At 41.7% G+C, this 24435-nt stretch overlaps 1 protein-coding gene across 6 annotated transcripts in view; it reads left to right on the forward strand.

Annotated features, from left to right (window-relative positions):
• Nucleotides 1–10660: 10660 nt before the first annotated feature.
• Nucleotides 10661–24435, forward strand: part of LOC101466053 (nuclear factor 1 B-type) — a 64477-nt gene continuing 50702 nt past the window's right edge. For 2 of the 6 annotated variants that reach the window (XM_004554370.6, XM_004554368.6), the window contains exons 1-2: nucleotides 12059–12630; nucleotides 15188–15719. In XM_004554370.6, coding sequence (XP_004554427.1) covers nucleotides 12604–12630; nucleotides 15188–15719 — 559 coding nt within the window. In that variant the 5' untranslated portion in view covers nucleotides 12059–12603. Of the gene's footprint in view, nucleotides 11015–12057; nucleotides 12631–15187; nucleotides 15720–24435 lie in introns of those variants that run through there. The other 4 variants (XM_004554369.5, XM_076881887.1, XM_004554367.6 and 1 more) reach the window with 4 other exon arrangements.

A 24435-nucleotide genomic window follows, 5' to 3' on the forward strand; every position in this document is an offset into this window, starting at 1 on the left:
TGGCTGTCTACAAGCCAAAGACCTGGGGAAATGTTGCAATAGTCATCAAGCATACAGTAAGTGCATGTTTCACCAAATTTCTGAAGGTAGCGGTTCAATATTATGCACTGAATTTCACATTCGCACACAGTCTCGTTTTATTGCGATCGTGGTACTTATGAAAGGAAGTCTTTTTTCATATTTATGATGTGTTCAGGTTGTTTGCATTTGCATGAATGTGTATTATTGATGACTCTGTGATTTTTTTATAATGCATATTCAGGTTCCTGGGTGTCTGTGTGTGTTTTTATTATTATTTTGGGGTCGGTTTAATGAGGAGATACATTTGCATGATTGGCACTTTTTTGTTTTTTGTTATCATTTTTGAAGCAATAAGCATTGTGTATCAGTAAAGCCATCTTTTAGTGAAATTCCGACATGTAGTGTGAAATTTATGAACTAGTGGATGGGTTTCAGTCATCACTCCTGAACCAGTAATTACACGACTTGAACATCTGTCCTTATTTCAGTAAACCTCTGCAGCACACACTGGTGTGTGTTTATTGTCAGCTAATAGTTAGTTAAGTAATCGATTAACAATATGTTGGCCTCTACAGCTCATGTTGATTATACTGGAATAGCTGAAATGAATTCTTTTGAGTCGTAACCTGCAGCAAGCTGTAGGTTTAAATATTTCTAATATGTTTTTTTTTTCCCCTCTCAGCTGCCATCTGGCACCCCCAGATCTCTAAATCCATGCATCTTGTTCATTTTCAGTTTTTTTAAATGAGTTTACAGGCCTTATTTTGTTTAATTCTGACCTCAAACAGTGGAACTGTTATGTTTTGTAAGTTAATTTGTTACTCCATAAATATGTTTCTTTATGTTTAGGAAGCCTATGACAAGTTGCCAATTTATTATGTTACAAAAGTACTATTGTGATTATAAAAGGTATATAGGTATTCATATTCAAATAAATTTGATTCTGAACAAATTTGTGTAATTTGTTTTTTTGTGCTTTTTCACCTACATCTTTGCTTCATCTGAAGCCTCTTTTTTTTTTAGAATTAAAGTTAGTTGAGAAGTTAGTGTAGCACATGATGGCTAAATGGCATTTATCAAAGGAAAACGTTGCTTGTAAGAGATGGAAAGGAGGTTTTTATTTTTTTGTTTACCAGAGATCAAAGAGGCCAGATTACTTCAAGCTGATAGGAAGGCAGGAGTAACTGAAATAACCGCTTGTTCCAACCATGGTATGCAGAAGACCATCTCTGAACCTTTTAGCAGATGGGCTAGTGCAGGAACTGAGCCCACAATCCACAACACAATTGGACAACAGAAGATTGGAAAATGTTGCTCGGTCTGACGAGTCTCAATTTATAATGCAAATTTGACATAAACAGCCTGACAGCATGGATCCATCAACCATTCAGGCTCTTGTTGTTGGTGTAATGGTGAAGGGGATATTTGCTTGCTTTACTTTAGGCCCATTTATACCAAATGGGAATTGAAGATTTAGCACCACAGTCAACCTGGATATTGGTTAGTACTACCAGTACCATAGTGAGATGGCATCCCCTGCCACCATATCTCAATCCAATGGAGCACCTGTGAGATGTGGTCAAATAGAAGATTCACATCATGGATGTGATTCAGCATTCATTGCAATAACTTCCCAGTGCAAGTGAAAGAGCAATAACTACACATAGAAAGTGTTAGAATAAACAGTCAGATTGATTACACTACACCATACTGTACAAATGCTCCATTACAAATAAAATACATTTTCTCAGGATTCTATTTGTAACTTTTACTATGAAAATGTCCTTTGAGTATTATTATATATAACTGCTAAGCGGCTAATGTCAACAGCATTAATGGGTTAGCAGCACTCTGACGTTGCCACTGATCGAGATGGAGCTGATGCGAATAAAGTTAAACTCTGATCGTTTTTGTTAAGCTGATTTTTGAACCCTGAAGCCAGCTTTGAGGTTTATATTTGTAGAATCATGAGGTGATTAGTGGATATTCCTTCTGTTTTTTCCCTTTTTTTTTTCTCTTTGACCCAAAAACAAAACAAAATGTGTTAAGAATATGAGTTAAGAATAACTCATAGACATCTGAAATATGATGAGATGGTGAATCCAGTGAATATGCAACCGTTATTATATTGTATGTATGTGAGTTTTGGATAAAATAAAAAAAATCTGCTTTAGACCTCAGTCTGTATAATATTAAAACTTGTAGACCAGCAACAAAACATCACAAAACTAATCCCACTAAGTTGCTGAGCATGTAGTTTTACTTGAATTTAATGGATCTCGGTGTCTGAATGAACAGTAGAGCAGCACGGTCCCTGCCGTGCGCACACTGACATCCACTTTAAACAGGAGCATAAATGTTTTTTTGACATTATTTCACAGTTTTTCAGTGAGTGTCCTACAACTGCGACACTAAAGTCAGGCTGCCTGGCTGCTTTAATTGCTGTTTGCGTCTCTGTGTACAATTACCATACGAGCGATTGTTTCCAGCCAAACGGTCATTGTTCTGAAAAGTTCTTAAGTCTCAGTGAAGCGTGCCTAATGTGTGCACGATCCGTGAACATAATCTGTGTGTGCCGTCCAAAATGGTTACATGCTTTTAGCATACTCTGAACCACACACACACACACACACACACACACACACACACACACACACACACACACACACACACACACACACACACACACACACACACACACATAGCCATCATGGTTTTGACCTTCAGCTGTCTACAGCTCCAACAACTAGTCATCGTGGATGGATTTAAAAGATGAGATCGAGACTCTGTGTGTGCATGTGTCTTTTTTTTTTATTCTTAATGACATTTGGGTTTTAAAGAAATTGAGCGTGCATACTTGTTTGCAATATTTTCTCAATACGCTTTATTTTGCTCACCTATTATAATCATCCCAATTCTAAGAAAGCACCCACCAGGATTTTCAGATATGTCCAGCTTCCTGAGTGTGCTTGGATCTTCATATAAACTTTTTATGGTATTTTGGAATAGATTTCAAAATAAAAGAAGCATCCTGTGTGTTTTAATGATGTGAAAACTGCAACAGAAACTAAAAAGTCAAGCCAAGAGGTATTTTACATTTCATATAAACGGCACTATCGCAAGAATGCCGCATTGGTTTCAGTAAGCCTTAAATTTAATTGGTGAGTTTGGGCTTTGGGATGTTAATTTAAGCGGACCAGTCTGCAGCAGCCAGGGTCAAATGTGCTCCTAATCTCTGCTACTAGTTGGTCAGCTGGACTAATTAGATATGGGACCACCTGCTAGTCTCATGGTCTATGACATCTGGCTGAACAAAAGAAATAATTAGCCACATGCTTCATAAAAATAAACTGTGCTTGGAACAGTTATCATATAAGGCTGTTTACCTGTCTAGGATTAGAGTTAGTGGCTTGGCGTGTTCTGCTGCTATGTTGCCCAGGCTAAACTCGGATTAAGTCAACGCTAAGGAACACCGAAATTTATTACTGGAACGCTAATTATGAGGCACACGATCATTTTCATAATTCTATCCATAAGGGCCTCGTATCTGAAATGGCATAATGAGCAGAATCACCCCCATCATTAGATATACTTTGCTTCGATTGCTGGTTCCAACATGCTTCCTTACCTGTTGGGGTCTCTTGGGTCTTTTTATCTACAAAAGTGGACACAAAGCAAACTTAACATCTTTTTGAGACCTAAAATGACAATTCTTACTTCCTGTCTAATTGCTGTCTGATGAAGAAAGAAGTTATTTGTGCAGATCAGTAGCAAATGCATGCTAATTAGATTTGTTAGACCTCACTGACTCATGTGCGCGCCTCTCCAGTAGCAGGTGTCTACTACGTTCCTCCATTTCCAGCACCACAGCTGAACTTTCTGAACATGGAGGTATTGATTGGCGTATTGATTTTCAAATAAGCTTTCATTGTAGAAAGTAGAAATCCAATTAAAAGTTGAAGTTAATCCACTCAAGACGATGAAATGTATCGATTTTGACCTCAAAATCAATAAGGTGCACGCCGCTCTCGTGAGAGCTCAGTGCTTTCTCCGAAAGAGCGAAGCGCACGCTTTGCATCAACTGAGTAATAGCTCTGGAATGTTATTGGGTTTTTTTCTATCTGCCAGGATATCAAGTTACTGAAAGAAAATTCTTTAAATCCATCCAACTGTGTCAATGCTTGTGCTCTGTTCAAATATATGTAAATCCTACTTTTCCTATGACCCAACTGTAGAAAAACCCATAATTACGCCCATAACAATACCTCATGTCTCTATAGAATATACACCCACTGCCACTTTATTAGTTACGCTTTGCTAGTCTCATTTAAGAGATGCCTTAATTCTTCGTGGCATAGATTCAACAGGAAACATTCCTGAGAGATTTTTGGTCGATATTGGCATGATAGCATCACAAAGTTGCTGTAGAGTTGTTGGCTGGACATCACGATGCAAGTCTCCCAAAAGGTACTCTGTGAGATTGAGATCTGGTGAGTTTAAGGCCACCTTAAAGAAATCAGTTTAAGATGATATGGGTTTTGTGACGTGCTGGAAACAGCCATCAGAAGATGAGTACATGGCGGTCATAAAGAGATGGACATGGTCAGCAGCAATAGGTAGGCTGTGGTGGTGTTTCAGCAATCCTTAATTGGTACTATGAGCTACAAAGAAAATATCTGCCACATCGTTACAGCACCACCACCGGCTGAGCTATTGATATAAGGCAGGATGGATACATGCTTTCATGTTTATGCCAAATTCTGACCAGCAGACCAGGGAACTTTTTTGGCCAAAATTGGACACTACTTGCCCAGTTTTGTTTTTTCCCGTTTTAGCCGTCCTTCTCATTGTGGCCTTCTGCTGCTTTAACTCATTTACTTTGATTGCCCTTCTACCAGCTTGAAGCGGTCTGGCTATTCTTCTCTGATCTCTGTCATGAAAGAGGCATTTATATTCACCCTAGAACTGGTGCTCACTGGATATTTTCTCTTTTCTCTCAACCATAGAAATGGTTGTGTGGGAAAATAAAGTGTCCGGTGTCTTGTTTGATTTTTTATTTTTTATTTTTGTCTTTTTTTACTTGCACAGAGCAAATGAAGGAACATATACTGAGTTCAGTCTCCTAAAAAGACAATCTCAGATTGAAAACATGCAAACTGAACACAGAAACTCCACAGTATTTAACAGCTGGGGCCTCCAAACATAGGTGTTGCGTACTTTTCTGCAAATGAGGAAAAAGTCACGCAGTGTCGATATACAATGTTAAGTGTGTTGCCGAGCTAAAGATGCGAACCACGTTTCAGTTCACAGGCCTCATCTCAGCTGGGGCACATCAGTAAAATCATTGCACAATAACCTATAACAGAAATCATCTTCCAACTTCTGTTTTCTCATTTAAAGAGCTACAACTTGATCGGCCTGAGATGTCTCAGCTTTTTTCACATCCAGTCAGTCTACCATCATTATATGTTCATCGCTATTTGCAAATATCAGAAGTTCAGAACCTTAGCAGGACGAAAACGGTCCCGGCACCACATTTGGACAGTTGTTTTTTTCTGAATGGGTCAGATTTCTTTCTGTTCCTTTCACATGTAAACCACAGATTTCACTGACACCTTACGTTCCTTTGTCTTAAACTCTGCTCTGAGTGGACATTTGCCTTCCTCTACTCACTGTCTCCTTGTTGTTTAGGTCACCTCATTTATTTGTTGTAGCTAATGCTAAGTTACTGTTGCTAAGTCCACCCACTGCCCTGTTGCTGGGAAATCCAGCTGCCACGGAGTGGCCTCAGTGAGGAGGATTGGAATGTGGCAGGAGGAGAAAAGGTCTTTTCAGCTGGCATTCAGATAACATTTACATGGACACGCCTAACATCTTAATATATGGATCAAAATACAGTGGGTTCCATTAAAGCCCAAAGACTCTGAAAGAAGCTCTAAAGCAACAGGTCTCATGATGACTACTTGATATTTATGGCTTTTTTTGCTGCTTTTGTTATAAAATGAGGCAACTTTCAATAGGAACAGTGACATCTGATAATCCTTTACCTTAAAATCCTCACAGCAGAATATAGAGGACCTCAGTATTTTCAGATACCCACACAGTGACATCAGACCGCCTCGGTTGTATTGATGAGTGATTCCCAGCACTGGCAGGTTTGTCCTTGGATGAAAATGAGGTTGAGTGATGGGGGAGGCCAAAATGTCAGCGCTGGGTCACAATCAAGTTGCTTCTTACCTTTTATATTCTTCCAAAATGAAAAGGTTTGACTCTGTCCAGATTTTTATTTTGGCAGATGATCATTTTACATGGCAGTAAATTGAGCGGCAAATTTCTTTTCCATGTTGCTGCAATTCATCTCGAGCACTTGGTGGAACAAATGTAAGAGAGGCAGAGGGGAGGGAGTAAGGGGGGGGTTAGTGTGGGAGGGGGGGATGGTGAGGGTTACTGGGTCATGGCTCTTGTAATTACCACAGTCAGGTTCAAGTCACTGGTCAAGCTGTTGCTGATTTTTTTTTTCTGTCTTCCCATAATGCAACATCATCAAGGACTGTCCTACACGTGGCTCAGCATGCCTCTACTGATGCCCCTTTGATTAGGTGTCTCACCCACCGCCGAGCTGAGTTTGATTGGAGCTGAGAGCCCTGTGATGGCTGAGAAACTGACTGAGAGATCCATTAAGTGGCAGCTTTGCTATGATATATCAGCCAGGACGTGGTGGATGGTAAGTGCTCTCTTTGCTCTTTGCCCTGTGCTCTCCCGTCCATGTTCCAGTCTGCGTCTTTTCCGTGTCTGCTTCCAAGTCAGGATTTGTGGAAGAGAGCGATATAGTGAGGAAAGCTTTCCCGATAAAAGATTTTGGCTGCAGAGCAAACTGTCTTGTCAAGTTCCTTTCACAGCCTTCATTTTGATCCATTTTTTAAGAGCATCCTTGGCACTGACGTTCGTTTCCTTCAGGCCTGTAGCTTTAACTCAGATTATTGTAAATTGAGTTATGCTTCAGTTTAGCTGCACACAATAGAGGATTTTAAGGTGAGGATGGACTGGAACAATGTTTTTTGTATTTTCACTGGGATAGCTAACTAAAGGAAGTATTCAACCTGCCTTTTAGCATAAGAGCGCTCCTCAAGTGCACCTCTCCGTGCACCCTCAGCAGTGTTAATTTAGTGTTGCACAAAGAGCCCTTGTCCAGCCCGCGCCTTTCCCATGCTGAAGAGGCAACACAGGCTGACATTTCTTTCTGAATATTTATTTACTTGTCCGGGCACAGGCGAGCTTTTATTGTGCCCCATCTCCAGGGTTTAACTTGTGTGTATCAGTGTATACAACCCCCCCCATTCTTTCCTCGGTTTTTACTTTATTTTCTCCTGTTTTCACTCGTGGTTTGTGAGTAATTTTAATTGGACACTGCACAGAATTACATTTACCTCACGCCGTTATGAAGGATATAAAAAAATAAAGAATACGTGCTTTTAAGAATTCGGGATTCATTATGAGCACAGTTCCAAGCAAACAGGGGACAGAAGACGATGTCAAGTGCATCACTGCCAGGAACAGCAGTTCATTAAATGTGAATGCTGAAGGCTAGAATAGCGAAGGCTTTAGCTGAGATACACTGAGCTGCTCTCTTGCAATAAAAAACGATGTTATGAAAGTAGGAAATTGTGCAATTGGTAGGAAGTTGCAGATCCAACCCATTTAAGCACAAAATCTGTATTGTTTTTCTTGCTTTTTGGGGGTTTTTTTGTTTGTTTGTTTGTTTTTGCAGGAGAAATGCACAATTAAATACACAGAAGCAGCAATAGCAGTAGCAGCGCCCTATATTATATTTAGGGATATATTTTTCAAACTTTTATCAATTATGTTCCTACTTTGAACGATCTTTTCACCCAAACAACCTCTTACTGACACCAAATGTTTTTAGAAGGGGTAAAAAAAAGGTCATATAAAGAGTTACAATGCAAAAACTTTCTGTCTGTCATGTACAGTATACCACATAGGATCTGTTCCTGGTTTGAAACGTCGTGTCTCTGCTGCTTTATGTCAATGATTTAGTGTTGAGTAATATGACGTGAATTTCACAACTCTGGGTCTAATAAAGGTCATCTTATCTTAGCTTTAAAATGTGCCATCTTTCTCCTTTTTTGTTAAATTTCTTTTTTTAGCCACAAGTCTTGAGAGACTTACATGTTGAGCTTTGTAAGCTAAAGCCAGTAAAAATGTGGTGCATTGTCTCAGTATGTGGAATAAGAGGGAAAAGGGATAAAATTCCATATAAAGTAAAGTAATTAAGTACAACCATACATTCCCCTGATTATAGCCCTTTATTCACACTGCAGCTTAATTAAAATAACTCAAATCAGATTATGTACATTTCAAAAATTGTGTTTTGTGTTCTTGTTTCCTTAACTGTGGAACCTGCTAGAGTTTAAAACCAAAAGGTCACTGCTGGAGCGTAATGGTAGACCCAATGGTAGGTCCATGATAACACTGTTGTACTAAAAAAGTATGTTTAGAGTTTGTTTTTCAAAGGTCTATGCTCTATGAATAATAAATGAATAATAAAATGAAAGATGGCTGGATTGCAAACGACTGACATGTTCATAGAACCGCTGTTAATAATTAATGGTTACATCTGCACTTTTTCTACTGTGACAAGTCAGAGCAGAGCTACAGTAAATTTGTATTTTCGATGAGAAATTCAGACTTTTAGTAAGTCAAAGAAAATACTTGTGGGTCCTGTGCATGCTTGTGACAACCCGCTTGGTGTTGGTTGTACCACACTATAACGACCACAGAATTTATTCCCCCACCTTGCAGTTTTGCTTGCGGCCACATGGGGGCGGTAGCTCCATGTTGAGAGTGCTGAATCTGTGAGGGCTCCTGCCATGTGCGCCGGTGGATCGCACGATACAGGGCTGGATTAATGGAGGCAGAGAGAGAATGGAGTCATTATGAGATAATGATTCGGCCTTTTATGGTAACATTAACAGCAAATAAGAAGTAAAATGAACAAAGACTAAAACATTCTAAGAAATGTGAACTGAACGTGTCACAAATTATTTATTTACTTTTATTTAAAATTTCCGTTCAATAATGATCTGAAGGAGGGCTTTTAAATCCAAAGGCTAATAGTCAGAGGGACTAAATCTATTCAACCTCCAAGGAGAAAATAGCACAATGCGAACTGACACACTAACATTATCAGACCTGATTTATCTTTCAAATGGTTATCGATCAGTCACTTTTACTACAGCTGAGTCCTCTTAGTCTTAACAATACAAACAAGCGCTGGATACACGTGACTGCGGTGACATTTTTGGATGTTATAAGCAGTGTGTTAATGTCACCACAGCAGTGATGACAGAGGCACTAAAAATCTATTGTGAGACTTTCCATTCAATTTACGATCACATTTTCTGCTATTGTTGTGGATTGGATGCTCTGTGTACAGTAATGGGCATCCACTGAATGATTATTCACGAGTTTAGTCTTTCGATATAGGGAAGATGTGCAGTCTTTTAAACACACCGAACAACATGTGCTGTTAGTGTTTCTCTGTGGGAACAATTGGATAATATTAATAATTAAAATGTGTTCATATATTTTCTTAATGAATATTAACTACATGTCTCATGAACACGATTTGATCTTGTAGGAAGAGCTTTATTTTCTAGAGGTTGTTCGTTTTTCAAGGTCACTCGAAACAAGCCTGATCTGTCTCCCTTTGTCCGATGAGCACTAATAACCCACACACCTTGTAATGACTATTGCTTCCTCCATGTGTGCCTCCTCCACTATTCGGCCAGCCCTCGTGGGCACATCTTAATATGTGAAAACGTTTTCCAACTATAGTTTACTGTCATTTTACACTGATAATAGCACTACTGCCACCTCCTCTAACTGCAAATATTGAAAATATGAATCTAATTTTCATTACCACAGGAGACTGCATTTAGGGCAATAACTGCTGCGATGCAGTGCTTTCATCATCACTCAGTAACTATCGCTATTCAGCCCTGCCGTCCAGCAGCAGCCGCTCTGTCAACCCCAAACATGCACGTCAGAGGAGCGGAAGTGAGGGGCCCAGGGTACAGAGTCCCGGGGCCACGGCTACTGGCCAATGAGAAGCAAGAATGTAAAGGCTATTACAAAACTGCGCTCTGACAAGCTGCAGACAAACGGGTTGCTCGTACCGGAAATTGTAATGTTTCAATTTCAAAATAAGATGTATCACGCCAGCATACGAGCCGGAGTTGATCTGAATTTGATATTTCATACAAAAATATTAAGAAAACCTGTGATATAATTCACAGTAGGACAATACTTTAAAAAAATATGCTGCCACCTATTTGAAGTACTTTTTTTTCAGGAAGACATATTTTTGATAAATTCTTGATTTCGTGAAGAGCAATAGCGGCCCCCTAAAATGCGCAAACATAGAAGAAATTACGAATAGGTCTCAAGGTATTTTACATATTATTACAATGCTACTTTGTGTAAATATTTTATGTCAATTTCTGTTCAATTTATAGTTTTAAGCTTAAATTGTTTTATTTTGAAAGGTCGTATCGGAAATGGCGCTGTTTAGCCTACGTGCGGTTTGACGGTTAGTGCTGAGAGCCGGAGGGGCGGCAGCCAGCCAGGCAGTGAAAGTGAAGGCGGAGACCAACCCAGTGCCGAAAACTCAGCCTCTTCTGGATCACGTTCAAGTTCACTGGACAACCCTAAAAAACGATCCAAAAAAGTAAGACTTTAAGAGGAAGGAAGACAAGAAAAAAAAAAAAGAGAAAAAAACGCGAGGTGCTCCTAACTTCTTCTCACCGATATCTGCCAAGAATTGTCTTCCGGTGTTGACTTTTTTCTTGCGAGCACTACAAGAGAGAAAACCCTTCAAAGCACAAAGTTGAGCGTGAGAAATGTGAAGCTACCGGCTTGTGTGTTTCAACCAGGCTCCAGGATTCCCCATTAATCCATGCAGTACAGTGCAATGGTACGTGAACGTGGATCATTACTACTTTCAAATGTTGTGTAGCAATCCTTGTGTACCTTTCTTTAAAAAAATATACTGTCCCGTCCTCGCGGCTGGTGGGGGGGGAGAGGAGAAATGTGGAGAGGTGGGTTGACTTTGCAGGGACCACAACACAGGCACGGTCGGGCCAAAATTGTTGTAAACTTGGCACAGACTGTCCCGCAGCCTATTTTAACATCCCAGTCCCCCTTAATCTGGCAAATGAGCTCCGTGTAGACTGTTAACAGCTCTGTAGGGCACACACGTGCGCGCGCACTGTAGCGGCACCGTAACAATGTTTAACTTTGACTCCTTTTAGCTCTACTACTATAATGTTACTGTACACCTACCCACCAAGCTTCGCCCTAAATGAGCACTTCCTAACGGCGTTATCAACGCTTTTAAGTCAGGGAGTTTTATTTTGAGGAGGGGTTTCTGAGAGCACAACATAATTTAATAAATTAAAACATTTAATACCTATAAACTCATTTTAACGGGTGCTAAAGTTTAAGCTAGGTGTCCCTTTTACCTATTGTTTCTAGAACAATGCAGGCTAATTGTGTTGGAAATAGGTTTTAAAAAAAAAAGTTTAATAAAATGTACTTCCCTTTATTTCTGTCCCCCCTAAAGAAATCATATTTTAAGAAGTTCTCCAGCAGACGTTAACAGGCTAATAAAGTACTGCTGCTTGGTGTGTAACTGACAAGCTAAAAGGTTTGTTATCACTGTGAGCCACCAACACTGGGTTGAATTATCTGAACTGGAAACGTAGAGTGCGTGTGTCTTGTTGACACGGAGCTCGGTGGTTAAAAAAGGGTGGCAGCGGGACGTTTTTCCCCCCGTTTGTTTACGTTCGTGTATGTGACCGAGGCTGCGGTCCAAAGTCCCAGAAGGTCATAAAATAATTCTGCAGAAGGAAGGAAGGAGGGAGGTGTGCGTTTATGTGTGTGTGTGTGTGTGTGGGGGGGGGGGGTTAATGAATTTTATGCGGTGTGTTCATATAAAGCCGAGAAGGAGAAGAAGGTGCTTGGAGGGGTTGGATATGGTGTGTGTTTGGAAGGGGGAGGAGGGGGAGGAGTGTGACTGTGCAATTACGTGGGTGAAAAAAGTTGGGTCTGATTTGCTGGAATCGCGCAGGACCGAGGGCGCACCGGTCGATTTCATATCAAGTTTGGTTAAAGCAGGGGTGAACATCCCACACTCGGCGCCCTCTGAAGCTCCCCGTAATGCTTTCATGAGATAACGCCGCACAGAGACGCGCGCAGAGCCCCGTGCAGTTCAGGAGTACAGCAGCGGCAGCCTCGTTTCGCACACCGGCTCTACGAGTACAGTCCGTGCATGTCAACTTAAAAACAGAGAATAAAAAGTCGGCTGCAGAAAATCTGTCTTTGTCTGCGGTGAAGACAATCTCTGGATTTGCAGAAATTCATGGATGTTATTGGATAATTACTTTTGGTTTTTACGCGGATCCACAGAGTCTCGCATAGCGCACAGCGGATCCAGGAATGGCGCGATAAAGTGATCTGAGGAATCGCTCCAAGTACAGTCACTTTCTGTGTAGCCGTCTCGTCATGTATTCCCCGATTTGTCTAACTCAGGTAATTGTGTCTTTTTTTTTTTTTAAAGTTATGCATCTTATCGCTGTGATTTTTAATTTGTATAAAAATTGTCACACGGTTTGTTTTTTTTATTTTTGTTTTTTTTTTTAGCCCGGGAATAGAAAGTTGAGTGTCTGCGCTGTGAATTACTTTCATAATTCTTATAAATAATACAGACTTTCCCTTGTAAGTAAAATAAATAAATAAAAGATATGGCATTAAAGCGAGGCAAAAACTTCTCGACTGAGATTATATGTTTTTGTGATAAAGTCGTGACACATATATTTTAAAATGTCTTTTCTACGAAAGTCCTAACGAAAGATCGGCTGTGTCCTGTTGGCGCTTGAAGTGCAAATCTTCACACGTTCTTCGCTCTTTACAAACTTTTGCGTAAAGATGAGTTTTAAGATAGAACCAAAAGACTCTATTCTTGCTAATCCTGTGTAAGTGGTGCAGGTATTTTTCTCTGGTTTAATTAGCTTATTTGCGTCCTCCAATAACCTCTCTCTGTCTCTCTCTCTCTGTCTCTCTCACACACACACAGGCGCGCACCTCCCGGCCCTGCTTGAGCTGTGGCTATACATATATATTTATATATTTATGTATATATATTTTCCAGGCGTATATTTTTTATTTAGAATAAAGCCCCCATACTTTAGGGAAGTGAAGTTGGAAGAAGATAAAGCCACTTGCACTGTAGAAAGATCAAACGCGTGATAAAGTTGATTCAGCGGTTGGACAGAGTAGCTGACTGTTTTGGCTGACTCAGTTTTACTGTTTATATTTTACTTGGCATAAGTAAGTGATTGACTGAGATGTGGTTTAGCTTGTACTTAAGAGGATTGTGCTTTTATGGCCCCAGCTGAAGTGCACTGCACAGGCCCTGGCCAAGTCATTTATCTTTACAGCATTTGGCTTTAACCTGGCTAGAAAAAAAAATTAACAGAATATTTAAAGTGATTTTGAGCAGGAGTGAAAAAAGGATTTGAGAAACAGTTGCGAGCGAACACATTTACTAGCATTTACACTTGCTTTTGTCATTTTAATTGGCAGCTTTATAGTGAGGAGATGACATTAAAAGAAGTTTTGAATGGATTTTTAACCTCTCTGAAAGACAATGAGGAGCTATACTATTCACAGTGAATATAATACATTTACAAGCTGTTAATGGAATCTGCAACATACACAGAGTTACCTCTTTCAGTGTAATAAATGATCATAATTTGACATTAGTGTACTGGAGCAGAGTTTTATCAGCGATGGAGCCTGAGACCAGAAATGTGGCTTTTTAGAGGAGCACCAGCAGCAGCCACAGATAGAGAGGGGATTTCTGTGGTTTGCTATAGCCGGCTTGTTGCCTGACTGCCTACAAAAAGAACAATAACTCGTCAAAAGTCTTCCCACCCTAAAAACGCCTGTGTATAGTTATTAAATCTGGCATTTTAATGACCTCAAACAAAAATAATTTAATGTTTCCATCCCTCAGCTGCAGTCCTTTCTGATGAGTTCTAGAGATTCCCAGAGAACAAGAATTAAGAAATGAAACAAATATAATTTATTGTTGAATCAGTGAATCAGTATTAATATTAGCCATTTAGTTGCTGAGTTGTTGTAGGAATTAGTGTCTGTTTTGTTTTGTATTTTTGAAGGGGGGAAAAATTGAGTGGCAAAAAATCCATAATGATGTGTTTTATTCAAAGGTAACAATTTTGTAATGCAACACAAAGTAGTGTAATATGACTGTAATACGAAATGAGTTAAACAAAAATGAATAGCTAAATAAAAGTGAGATGAAACATTTTAACAGTAGGCCGGGCTACCTAACCTCAACTTTTAGGAATGAAGCTGGGCAGGGGCCATTCCATGTGTTAACCTCAATGCTTGAAACGATTTGGCATGAAATCCTTTGAGTACTCGATCAACCTTTGCAAATACCTTTCACACTATTGCTTCATTTGATGTGCCGCCTCTCTCGCCTGCCTGTGTTTTATTCCGTTTTGTACATTAAGCTGGCATGTATACATGAGGCCGTGTGCATCGTGTCTGAAGAATGAGTATCTCTCTGCCTTCCTTTTTTTATTTTTTATTTTTTTTAATGGTTGCATCCCACTTCCAGATTATGGTATGTGGATAGTTTGATAAGAGAAATGCAACTGTGTGGGGCGCATGCTCCCTGCAGCACCAGCAGCAGCAGTGTTACAGGAGTCCCACTCAGAGCATGCTCGTGAAATGCGAGCAGAGCTGCAAGTGCATTCAGTCACCGGGCTTCGAGTTGATATAAACGGTGGAATTTACTTGTCACACCTGCAGCATATCTAGGATGGTAAAGCTAGAGTTCCTAATATAAAGAGATCATTCTTAGCTTGAAGAAACTGCCAGTGACATTATGTGACTGATTATGAGGGATTTTAAAATTGTGGTCTGACTTCCCTTCTGCTTTAAATTAGTAGCTGGGTAAACACATATTTCTTCATGTTTGATGACATGAGTTTCTGATTCCGTTTCTCTCCTTCTCTTTCTGTCTCTTTCTCCACACTGTGCCCCTCGGATGCTCCAGGATGAGTTTCATCCCTTCATCGAGGCACTTCTTCCTCACGTCCGCGCCATCGCCTACACGTGGTTCAACCTCCAGGCCAGAAAACGCAAGTACTTCAAGAAGCACGAGAAGCGGATGTCCAAGGACGAGGAGCGCGCGGTGAAGGATGAGCTTCTGAGCGAGAAGCCCGAGGTTAAGCAGAAATGGGCATCCAGGCTGCTAGCCAAGCTGCGTAAGGACATTCGGCAGGAGTACCGGGAGGACTTTGTCCTCAGCGTGACGGGCAAGAAGCCCCCTTGCTGCGTGCTATCCAACCCGGACCAAAAGGGCAAGATACGACGAATCGACTGTTTGCGGCAGGCCGACAAAGTATGGCGTCTGGACCTGGTGATGGTCATCCTCTTCAAAGGCATCCCTCTGGAAAGTACAGATGGCGAGCGCCTCGTCAAGTCTCCACATTGCACCAACCCAGCACTTTGTGTCCAGCCACACCACATAACAGTATCAGTCAAGGAGCTGGACTTGTTTCTAGCATACTATGTCCAGGACCAAGGTAGGTTTCAAGTTCATACTGATTCTCTGTGTGTGTGAGAGAGAGACAGTTAATGTTGTGCGTGTGTGTGTGAGAGAGAGTGAGTGATGATTTAGCAAGGTCAAGAGTCGCATGAGTTATTTTCTGGCAATTCTAAATCTGCCAGAGGAGCAAATGTACGACTGTGACGGTCAGTACTGTGCATACATTTATACCACAAACATTTTTATTTTTCTAAGCAAGCCTCATTACAAAAACAATGTCATCAAAATTAGATAAGACCATGTGTTAACTGTGTTTGCTTTGCTGAAATCCAGCAGCAGCTTATATCCCTGTAATTCTCCTGTAATTATTCAGTTACCTTGTACACACACAACCACACACACACACAGGATTGCACAACTGCACACACACTGCATAACTGATCCATTTGTTTGGAAATCAAGTGGTGGCATTTGTGGAAAGTTTCAGTCTTAAATGTCCAAATGCTGAATATATGGAGCAGTGTTATATTTTATTAATTCATTTATAAATAAATAAATAAATAAATAAATAAATAAATAAATAACATTTAATGTAACCTAAGATTTAAAAAAAAAATCTTTCACTTTTTAATCTCAATATTTTAAAAATAATCATGGCATTTGTCCCTTTTTAGTTTTCATTCCACGATAAAAATTTCAAACTGGTTTGTCTGCAAACACTGTTGATTTTCCACCAATTAAAATGGTAATACGTGTGATCAATGAAGCGATTTCTAATAGTAAGTCACATTACAGACATAAAAACACTTTCAGCTGTTATAAAATTTAAAGTTTCTGTTTTTTCTGTTTTCTTCTTTGTGTGTCATGTTATTTCATGTTATTTTCCTGATCCCTAAAAAAACTGGATTCTTTTACATGAAAGGTTTAGAGGACACATTTTGCACAGTTTAGGAAGTGTACTTTATAAGAGGGTAGTAGTTATAGTTTTTGTCATGCATATATTTTAAATTGATGTTTTAATTTATTTCTTTTTCTTTCCAGAATTAATTTGCTAGGATTTCTTTCTTTTTTTTCCCTTTAATAAAAAATAGTAAACACGGCCGCAAAAATAAAATAAAGGCATTTCTGAAAGTCCAGAATAGAAACGGTGTTTCTAGTGTACATCACCAGAAACTGGTTTACATAGTCAGTCATGCAGACTGTAAACTGGGAGATTTTCACTCAGAGCATGATCAGAGCAACGCCGCATTCAGATGTGATCTCTTCCAGGTTCAATGAGTTCTACAGAAAACACTTTTCACAGGATACTGTGAATGATGTTGTTTTTTTTCCTACTCGGATCTCGAATCAGATAACACCTTTAAAAGGCCTTTGAAAATGAAATTCAGGTCTCCTCTGACTGCGAGTAAACACATTTCAGTCATATACATCCCACACTTTTAAACCTCTCATGTGCTGCCCTTAAATCTACTGCAACCACACCGAATAGCCGCCACTACACTGTGCTCCCATTGGAGGGTAGTGGTATAGCTAGCTCATTATCATCAAACCCTGAGCGCCATTTTGTGTTTGATAAGTGCCAGGGAAAGCAGAAGGCACAGCACAGAGACAATAATGGTTGCCATTGGCACCGGGGTTGGCATCAGACCCTCTTTTGTGTCTTTTGTAGGATGCCACCGCTTCCCTGGTTTACATCTGCTGCATTTTGAACTGCTCAGTACCAACTCGAGAAACGGCATTTAGTGCTGTTTTTTCACAAAACTGACTTTATAAAACAGCCGCTGTTTTAGTAAACTGTATCTGAGTAGAGAGGACGATCATGTTGAAGATTCGTTTCAGTGTTTATAATAAAAGGTTAAAATAATGTCATGTTTTTCTATATGGGAACGATCATTTGCCGCCATCCTCAAAATTCCCATTGAGTGAAATGCTTGGCAAACGCCGAATAGCGGGGATCACTCAGATGGCCATCTTTTTCTTTTCCTTCTCCAGTTTTTGCAAACTAAAGCGGCGCCTTCTTTTCTTTAAGTTACCGAGCGGTCCACAAACCCAGACAATGCAGCCATGTTGTGGTAGCGTGCGGCACGGCGCCATTTTGTTTTACACGGTGCCAGGGAGGCAGGCAAAATCACCAGTAATGGTTGTTAGAGGTTTGGAGGTTGGCATCAAACTCTCTTTGTCTGCTTGCAGCGTGCCTTTGATTCGTTGGTTGGCATCCGCAATGCAGTGGGCACGTTGGGAAAGTTTTTTGACAGTGGCAGAATGGAAGCCGCTGCCTTTGTTCTGCTGCAACTGCACGAAACAAACAAACATACAATCAAACACAAAGAAAGTAGCAAACGGCTCGGGCTGCAACAGAATCTGGTTATTGTGCGAACTTTGTGGGGGGGAAAAAAGAGCGAGTTCGGACTGTGATTTTTAATGTAGTTCTGCTTCTGCCGTGTTTTCTAATCCGTTATTTCGCTGCTGTTATTTATTCTGGAAAATCTTTTTTTTTTTTGTTACTTTTCGTGAGAAAAAAAATGGGGTTCATAGAGTGTTTGTTTTTGATTCTGGTGGGCTGCTGCCTGAGAAAGGTCGGCGGGTTGGCAGCGAGTGTACCGGGTGAATTTTGAGAGGGCACTCAGCTCCCTTGTTCTGGGGCACAGACGCGTTTAGCCAGGCAGAGCTGTAGCACCCATGTGCATGCCCAGATGAATGCCCGCTGGGAAGTAGGCTGGGGGCTGGGAGTGGGGGTTGTGGCATCCATTGTGCCAACTGGCAGGCCGCGTTCAATGCAGGGCCCGGGCTTCTCACACTCACACACACATACTGCCGTGGTAATCCACTGCACCATTTTATCATTTTCCAATAAAACAAGAAGGGGAATTCTTATTTGTTTTTGTTTTTTTTTTAAATCATCAACTCTCACCTCCTAGATTCATATTTTGCATATCCAGTTTGACAGCGTGATGGAATAGTTGCAACGGGGCATGTAGATAATCATCGTGTCGGGACATGCTGGGAGTCTCTAGGCCTCGTTTGTATGTGGTTTTTGTTAGGCTGCTCATCCCTGTTTGTTCACGCAACTGCAGAGATATACTTATTGTGTTCACTTGTTCTTTCTGGCCATGTATGGAAAAAAGGAGAAATTAGAGAATAACATTGTAAAAAGGCTTTTTTTATTAAGATTATTAAGATCTTACATGATCTTCAGTGACTAATTCCTAAAAAGATTTCCGAGCATTTAGAAAGTTGGCAGTGGATTTCCTCAGAAACCGTGAGAGTCGAGGATTGCTGAGGTAGTCCAAATCGGGATGAAAGAAGTCAAGGTCAAGCAGCCTTCCCATTAGTCGTGTGCTGAAAGTTAACGTGGCCATAAAACATCATTACCTTTACTCCCACCCCCACACCCCCTGTGATGTTTTTTTTCCATGATAGTTTGTAGAAATGGATGGATTACCTCCGGATACAAGCCGCCATGTTAATCAAAACCTTGTTTTACAATTGCCAGGCTTAACTTCTGCCCCTAAGGTCACGACCTTTACAAAGAGATGTGACAGGGTGTCCTCTGAAGTTTAATTGAGCAAAACAGATCAGTGAAAACATGCCTGTGCTGGCCTGGGGCACGTGGAGGAGGAAGACTTTTTGCCGTGGGGGTGGTGGTGGTCAGCAGAGCTGTTGGGGAAGGGCGGATTCTCTTAAGCCCCTGTCGTTGAACTCTTCAATCGGGGTCAAACCACAGCAGTCATGGGATCACCGGTGGTCTCTTGGCAACTGTTTGTCTCCGCTCTTCTGCCACTTCTTGTGGTATAGCCGGTGGTCCCTTGGTTCACTGGCCTAAGTGAGGGGGAGTAAGCCCTTGTGATTGTCTCCCGCACACACCCCTTCACCCAATGAACCAATCCCTCAAGCTGGGTAGTCTGGCTGGTCGGTATCTTCAAGACTCTCCACTGCCTGCTCGCCACACTGCTCGGGATCGCTGTTTGCATCTTGTTTTCCGCCTGGCTGCCTCAGAGGCTTTGGTCAGGCGGCCAGTGCGGAGGTCTGACCTTCTGGGTCACAGTGGAGGTCTGTGACTAAGCAAAACATCTAACCCTCCCTGCCTCTCTCCCCCCTCGTATCCCCTTATCCTCCTCTGCCATCAGGAATCACCCCTGCGGCACACTGCCCGGCCAAGTGACTCTCACTCCTTTTCTCTCCCGTTCTCTTTTCTTTTCTCAGTCCCTGGCTTTCCCTCAAGCCTGAGACTCTGACCATGACAGCTGTCCCAGGCCCAGGCGCTTGGCCAGAGAAATGGCGGCTGGGTTTATGCCAGAAACGTGAAACAAAACTTGTTGTAAGGAGGAGCGCATTAAAGACACCGCTGTCAAGTTTAACTACAGTTACTCAACTCCTTGTAAATTTTGTGCCATAATGTTAGAACAAGTCTGGAGAATAGCTCTCATTGCAGTCGAGATGGAGTTTTATCTTGAACATGAATTTTAAGGAACAAGCTAAACCCCAAACCCTGGGAAAAACCGTAACCACTGATGCCAGAGATGTATAGAAAAAAATCTTCACAGTGAACTGCACAACCCTGTGCTTAGCTTCCATGCTGGCTTCCTTATTAGTATGCAATAGAGCCTGCGGTGTCTGGCTACCTCTCTCTCAGAGCCATAACCTATCGAACACATTCTCTCAATCTAATCCACTTAGAACTCCCTCCCAGCTTCACCGCTTGCCTTATTGATTTCCGCTTCCCACTAAATGTCTTCCCGATCCTTTTTCTCTTAACCCGGCAGCTATTTATGTTTTGCAGTGCAGCCTTTCTTTCTTTCCTTTTCTTTTTTTTTTCACTTGCTTTCTTGCTCTCTCGCTTATTTTCTTTCTGTATTAATGTCTTCACCCCCTTTCCAGGATCTTTGGTTGTTTTGTGATCTCCATCTGACTTCCTTCTGCCTTCTTTCCTCTCCTGCTCTTTCTCAAACAGTAACCTGGGTGCATTGCAGCCAGGTTGCCTGGCACAGTATGAAGCTTGTGTTATTAGCAGCGGGGCTTTGCTCGAGCAAATACCTCAAGGCTTAAACAGGCCGTGTTACCTCCTTAGCCCTCTTTTGTGTGCCATGTGTACATAAATCGCCATGGAAACAAGGCAACTCGGAGCAGAGGCCACAGAGAAATGTGGATGCTTTCTTTCTCAACAAAATTTACAACTCCCTCCTTTGCTCCGCTACAGTGTGTTTAATTTGCTTGTGTCACAGTTTGCGCTGTTGCATCTGTCAAAAAAACGGGACGAGGCCTTTCTTCTGCATTGTGAGGCTCAGGCATTGTGTTGAAAAGGCTTTTCTTGTGTATTTCAGCAGGAGACTCAGTTTTGCGTTCGTGGCTACACTTGGTTAAGGTCTGCAGTTTGTGTCATTAGTCTATGGTTAAGATCTCAGCTTCCCCACACTTTCCCAGGCTTTTTTGGGGAGGACCCCAAATGCATTTCAAATCCCCCCGAGGCCACTTGACTGGAGAACCGGCACCTCCCACTTCACCCGGATAGATTCCCCACCCCCCATCCTGTCTGCCAGTCCTACCAAATGAAGACAAATGGGTACATTCACCCTTATCCCAGACCTTATCACTGTCCTGCCTTACAAAGCGGGCCCTCCCTGCTGCCTGAGCTTCTCCATCCAGTGGCTGCACCCTCTTCTTCACCGTTGTACTAGCGTAACTGCTAGAAAAACCTACTGTTGTCCCATCTGCCTGCTAGACTGGTCATGTAAGACAGCAGAGTCTGGAGTGAAAAGAAGGATAAGAAGGTTTAGAGGGAAGACAAAAAGTCTTAGTTAGAGAATTTGTGTGAAGATGTTCTTTGACCTTGCATTTTTTCCAGTCAGTCAGGAGAAAAGCACCCTCGAGTATCAGAATGAGACTTTTATGCAAAAGCCAGTCCCCTTCACCCAGGATGGAGGCTTGTGAACAACCAATGAAGGGAAGAAAAAAAAAGGAAGGGGTAGTAGGTGGGGTGTTATTGGGAACTTTGGGCAGGGACAGACAATCGGAGTGGTTGCCCAGGAGACACTGACTTCTCTGAGCAGCACCCCCCACTCTGCTTTGCCCCATCAAAGTCTTTTCAGGCCAGACAAGGCCGATCAGTGGCCTAGAGTGATGGTTGTCTCTTCCTTTGTCTGGCGTTACAGTACGGCCCATCACTGTGACGGCTCGACAAGACCTGAGTGGAACAGAAAAAGAGAGGCCCGCCATCACAGCGCCGTGCGAAATGTACTTTTGGGTGGGCATGTTGTTGTTTGGGGTGGGGGGCGAATCCCCAGAGAATTTCTTTCTAAAGTCAGTGCAGTGGGTCAGAGAGGGGATATGGTGTCTGGGGCTTGGGAATGGCCTGCTTGGGACGGATTCATCAGCACCCCATTGAGTTGTCAAAGCAAGCAAAAGGAACTGCACTCCTCCCTCGCATATGTTGGGTTGACTTTTCCCAAAAAAAAAAAAAAACCTCCCAAATTTAGAAACCAACTGTTAAGCAGCAGCGCAATAAACAATAAACACTGAGTGCATATATATTATTTTTACTGGCTCTTACAGTAAGAAAAGTTATATAGCAAAAAAGGGGAAAAAGAAGTCATTTACATTTTTAGCATGTACAGCAACTTGTTTTCACGAAGAAGCAGCAGGGCTGTGTTTGATTAAAGTGAGCCATACACGGGGTAGACAGGAGAGGAAATGTGGACTTCTCGTTGTTTGTAACGACATGAAAATCCCATATCTCAGGATCACCAAACTGCAGATGTTACACATTTTCCACAGAGGTACTTTCTCCTCTGTCACAGGCAGTTCTGCTTCTCTCTTTACATCAAGGCATTAATAAAAAAAACTCAGTGATTAAAAAGGAGAACAGAAAAGTGCACATTTCCTTCATATTATCTGTAGATGCATGTGCATAAATATGGGAGAATTGCACCGCCATAAATGCAGCATTCACAACAACCCAGCAACTTAAATCAGAAGTGAAAATAAGCTCTTCCTATTTTAAACCATACTACAAATTGTAATCACAAAATGTAGCTATTAATTATAACTTTTTCAAAATGAAACGAGGGGAATTTTGATGTTGTAGTAGTGATGAAATTGTTAGCCCAAAGTGCTAATACTTGTGTTAGGAGTGGGCTGGTCCAGTGCCGTGTGTGCTCCCGTGATTAAAGCCAGCAGGAGCACTAACAGGATAGTTAATGAAGTCCATTATTTTTCTTGAAGAAGAAGAGGCTTCGTTACCATGGTGTCCACTAAAAGTCTGTGTGACGATCCGGATCCCAACAGCTTGAGTTCTTCTCGAATTGTCCCGCTCTCTATGCTGGCACAAAGCTCCAGCTGGTTGTTTAGCTCACAGGGACTTTCAGAGAAGCGTCCCTAAATTTGACATGCAAATCCAAAAATGTACACATGGAGACCTGTGTTCTCACTTATGCACGTAGAAACTGCAACAAATCCGTCTTGTGGTTACTCACCTGCACTTCTCCTCAAAAGACTGCGTTTAGTTTTGGTGAGCAGCAACTCCTCGCCACTCCGGGAGCTGTCAGGCATAAAAAAGAAAAAGCTGAAAGTGGGATTCCTTTTTAAAAGCTTGTTCCAGATTTACCAAGTCAAGATTGTAATTAGGCCTCCAACATGTGCACATACCTCCAACCCACAATTACACTGCACATTCCTGCTCGCCCCCTAAAAAAAAAGCCTCTCCTCCAGCATCCGTCTCCTAAACCTAATGCTGTATTCTACATTAGTAGGGAAATTTGGCTAACAGGAGGTCATCAGGCTCTTGTTATCTGTGTTGTATCCCACTCTTGCTCGTTGAACAAAACCCAGACGCTGACTAATTTGAGCTCTGCCCAACAGGGCCGTGATGTAATCGCAGATCTTCCCTCATAATTTTCACCGAATTGTTTGCAACCCGTGGTCTGGGATCTGTGCTGGTTTAGCATAGTCCTTTTGAGCAGTTATGATAATGACTCTAGTTGACCTACAGATGGATAAATGAGTAATGCTCAAGCTCATCATCTCTTATGGGATCCCCGCCGAGTCTGCTCGGTGTTTCCCAGGAACATCTTCATCTGCTTATGCGGGCCCTGTTCTGCAAACTGTTAGACGCTCGCCTGACATTTTTTACTCCCTTTTTTTCTGCAAAACTTCTGGCTGTAACTTGCGTTGCCATGTGTGTCTTGTTAAGGGCAGTTATGACAAATGGCAGCAGCTGTACAAACTAATCTCTCTGTAGCTTTCACACATGGCGCCCAATTAACAATGGACCACTGTGGGGCCCTAATCCACGGTGCAGCCATCCTCTGGTCCCGCTTGCTGAGCCAACTGCCCCAGGAGACTCTTCTCCTCTCCGCTCCTGCTAGCCAGCCTCTTAACTCCATTCAGATGGGAGCCGAGGAACAACGCCTTCAGTTGGAGACACGGCAGCCATCTTGTTTGTTTCCATGTTGGGAATCCAGGTTCCTAACGGTAAAGAGTCTGGGTTTTTAATGTCACATTGGAGTGCTTTGGGATCGGGTTGCAGCCCCAGAGAGAAGACGTGTACGTTACATTTGAATGTTTGGACTCGTGCACATGCAAACGCGTGTGCTTTCTGCTTGTGGGCCTGTGTGGTATGGAATAAAATACATGCAAGCAGATGAAGTTGATAGATTTAGCAAAATGTCTCAAGAACAGGTGGGTGGGAAGAGTTTTTTTGTTGCTGTTTTTTTTAAATATGTGTGTGTATGTGCAATCCAGATTCCCTGTCAGTGGGC

The sequence above is a fragment of the Maylandia zebra genome, linkage group LG3 (assembly GCF_041146795.1).
Source record: "Maylandia zebra isolate NMK-2024a linkage group LG3, Mzebra_GT3a, whole genome shotgun sequence".
In the NCBI taxonomy this organism is placed as follows: domain Eukaryota; kingdom Metazoa; phylum Chordata; class Actinopteri; order Cichliformes; family Cichlidae; genus Maylandia; species Maylandia zebra.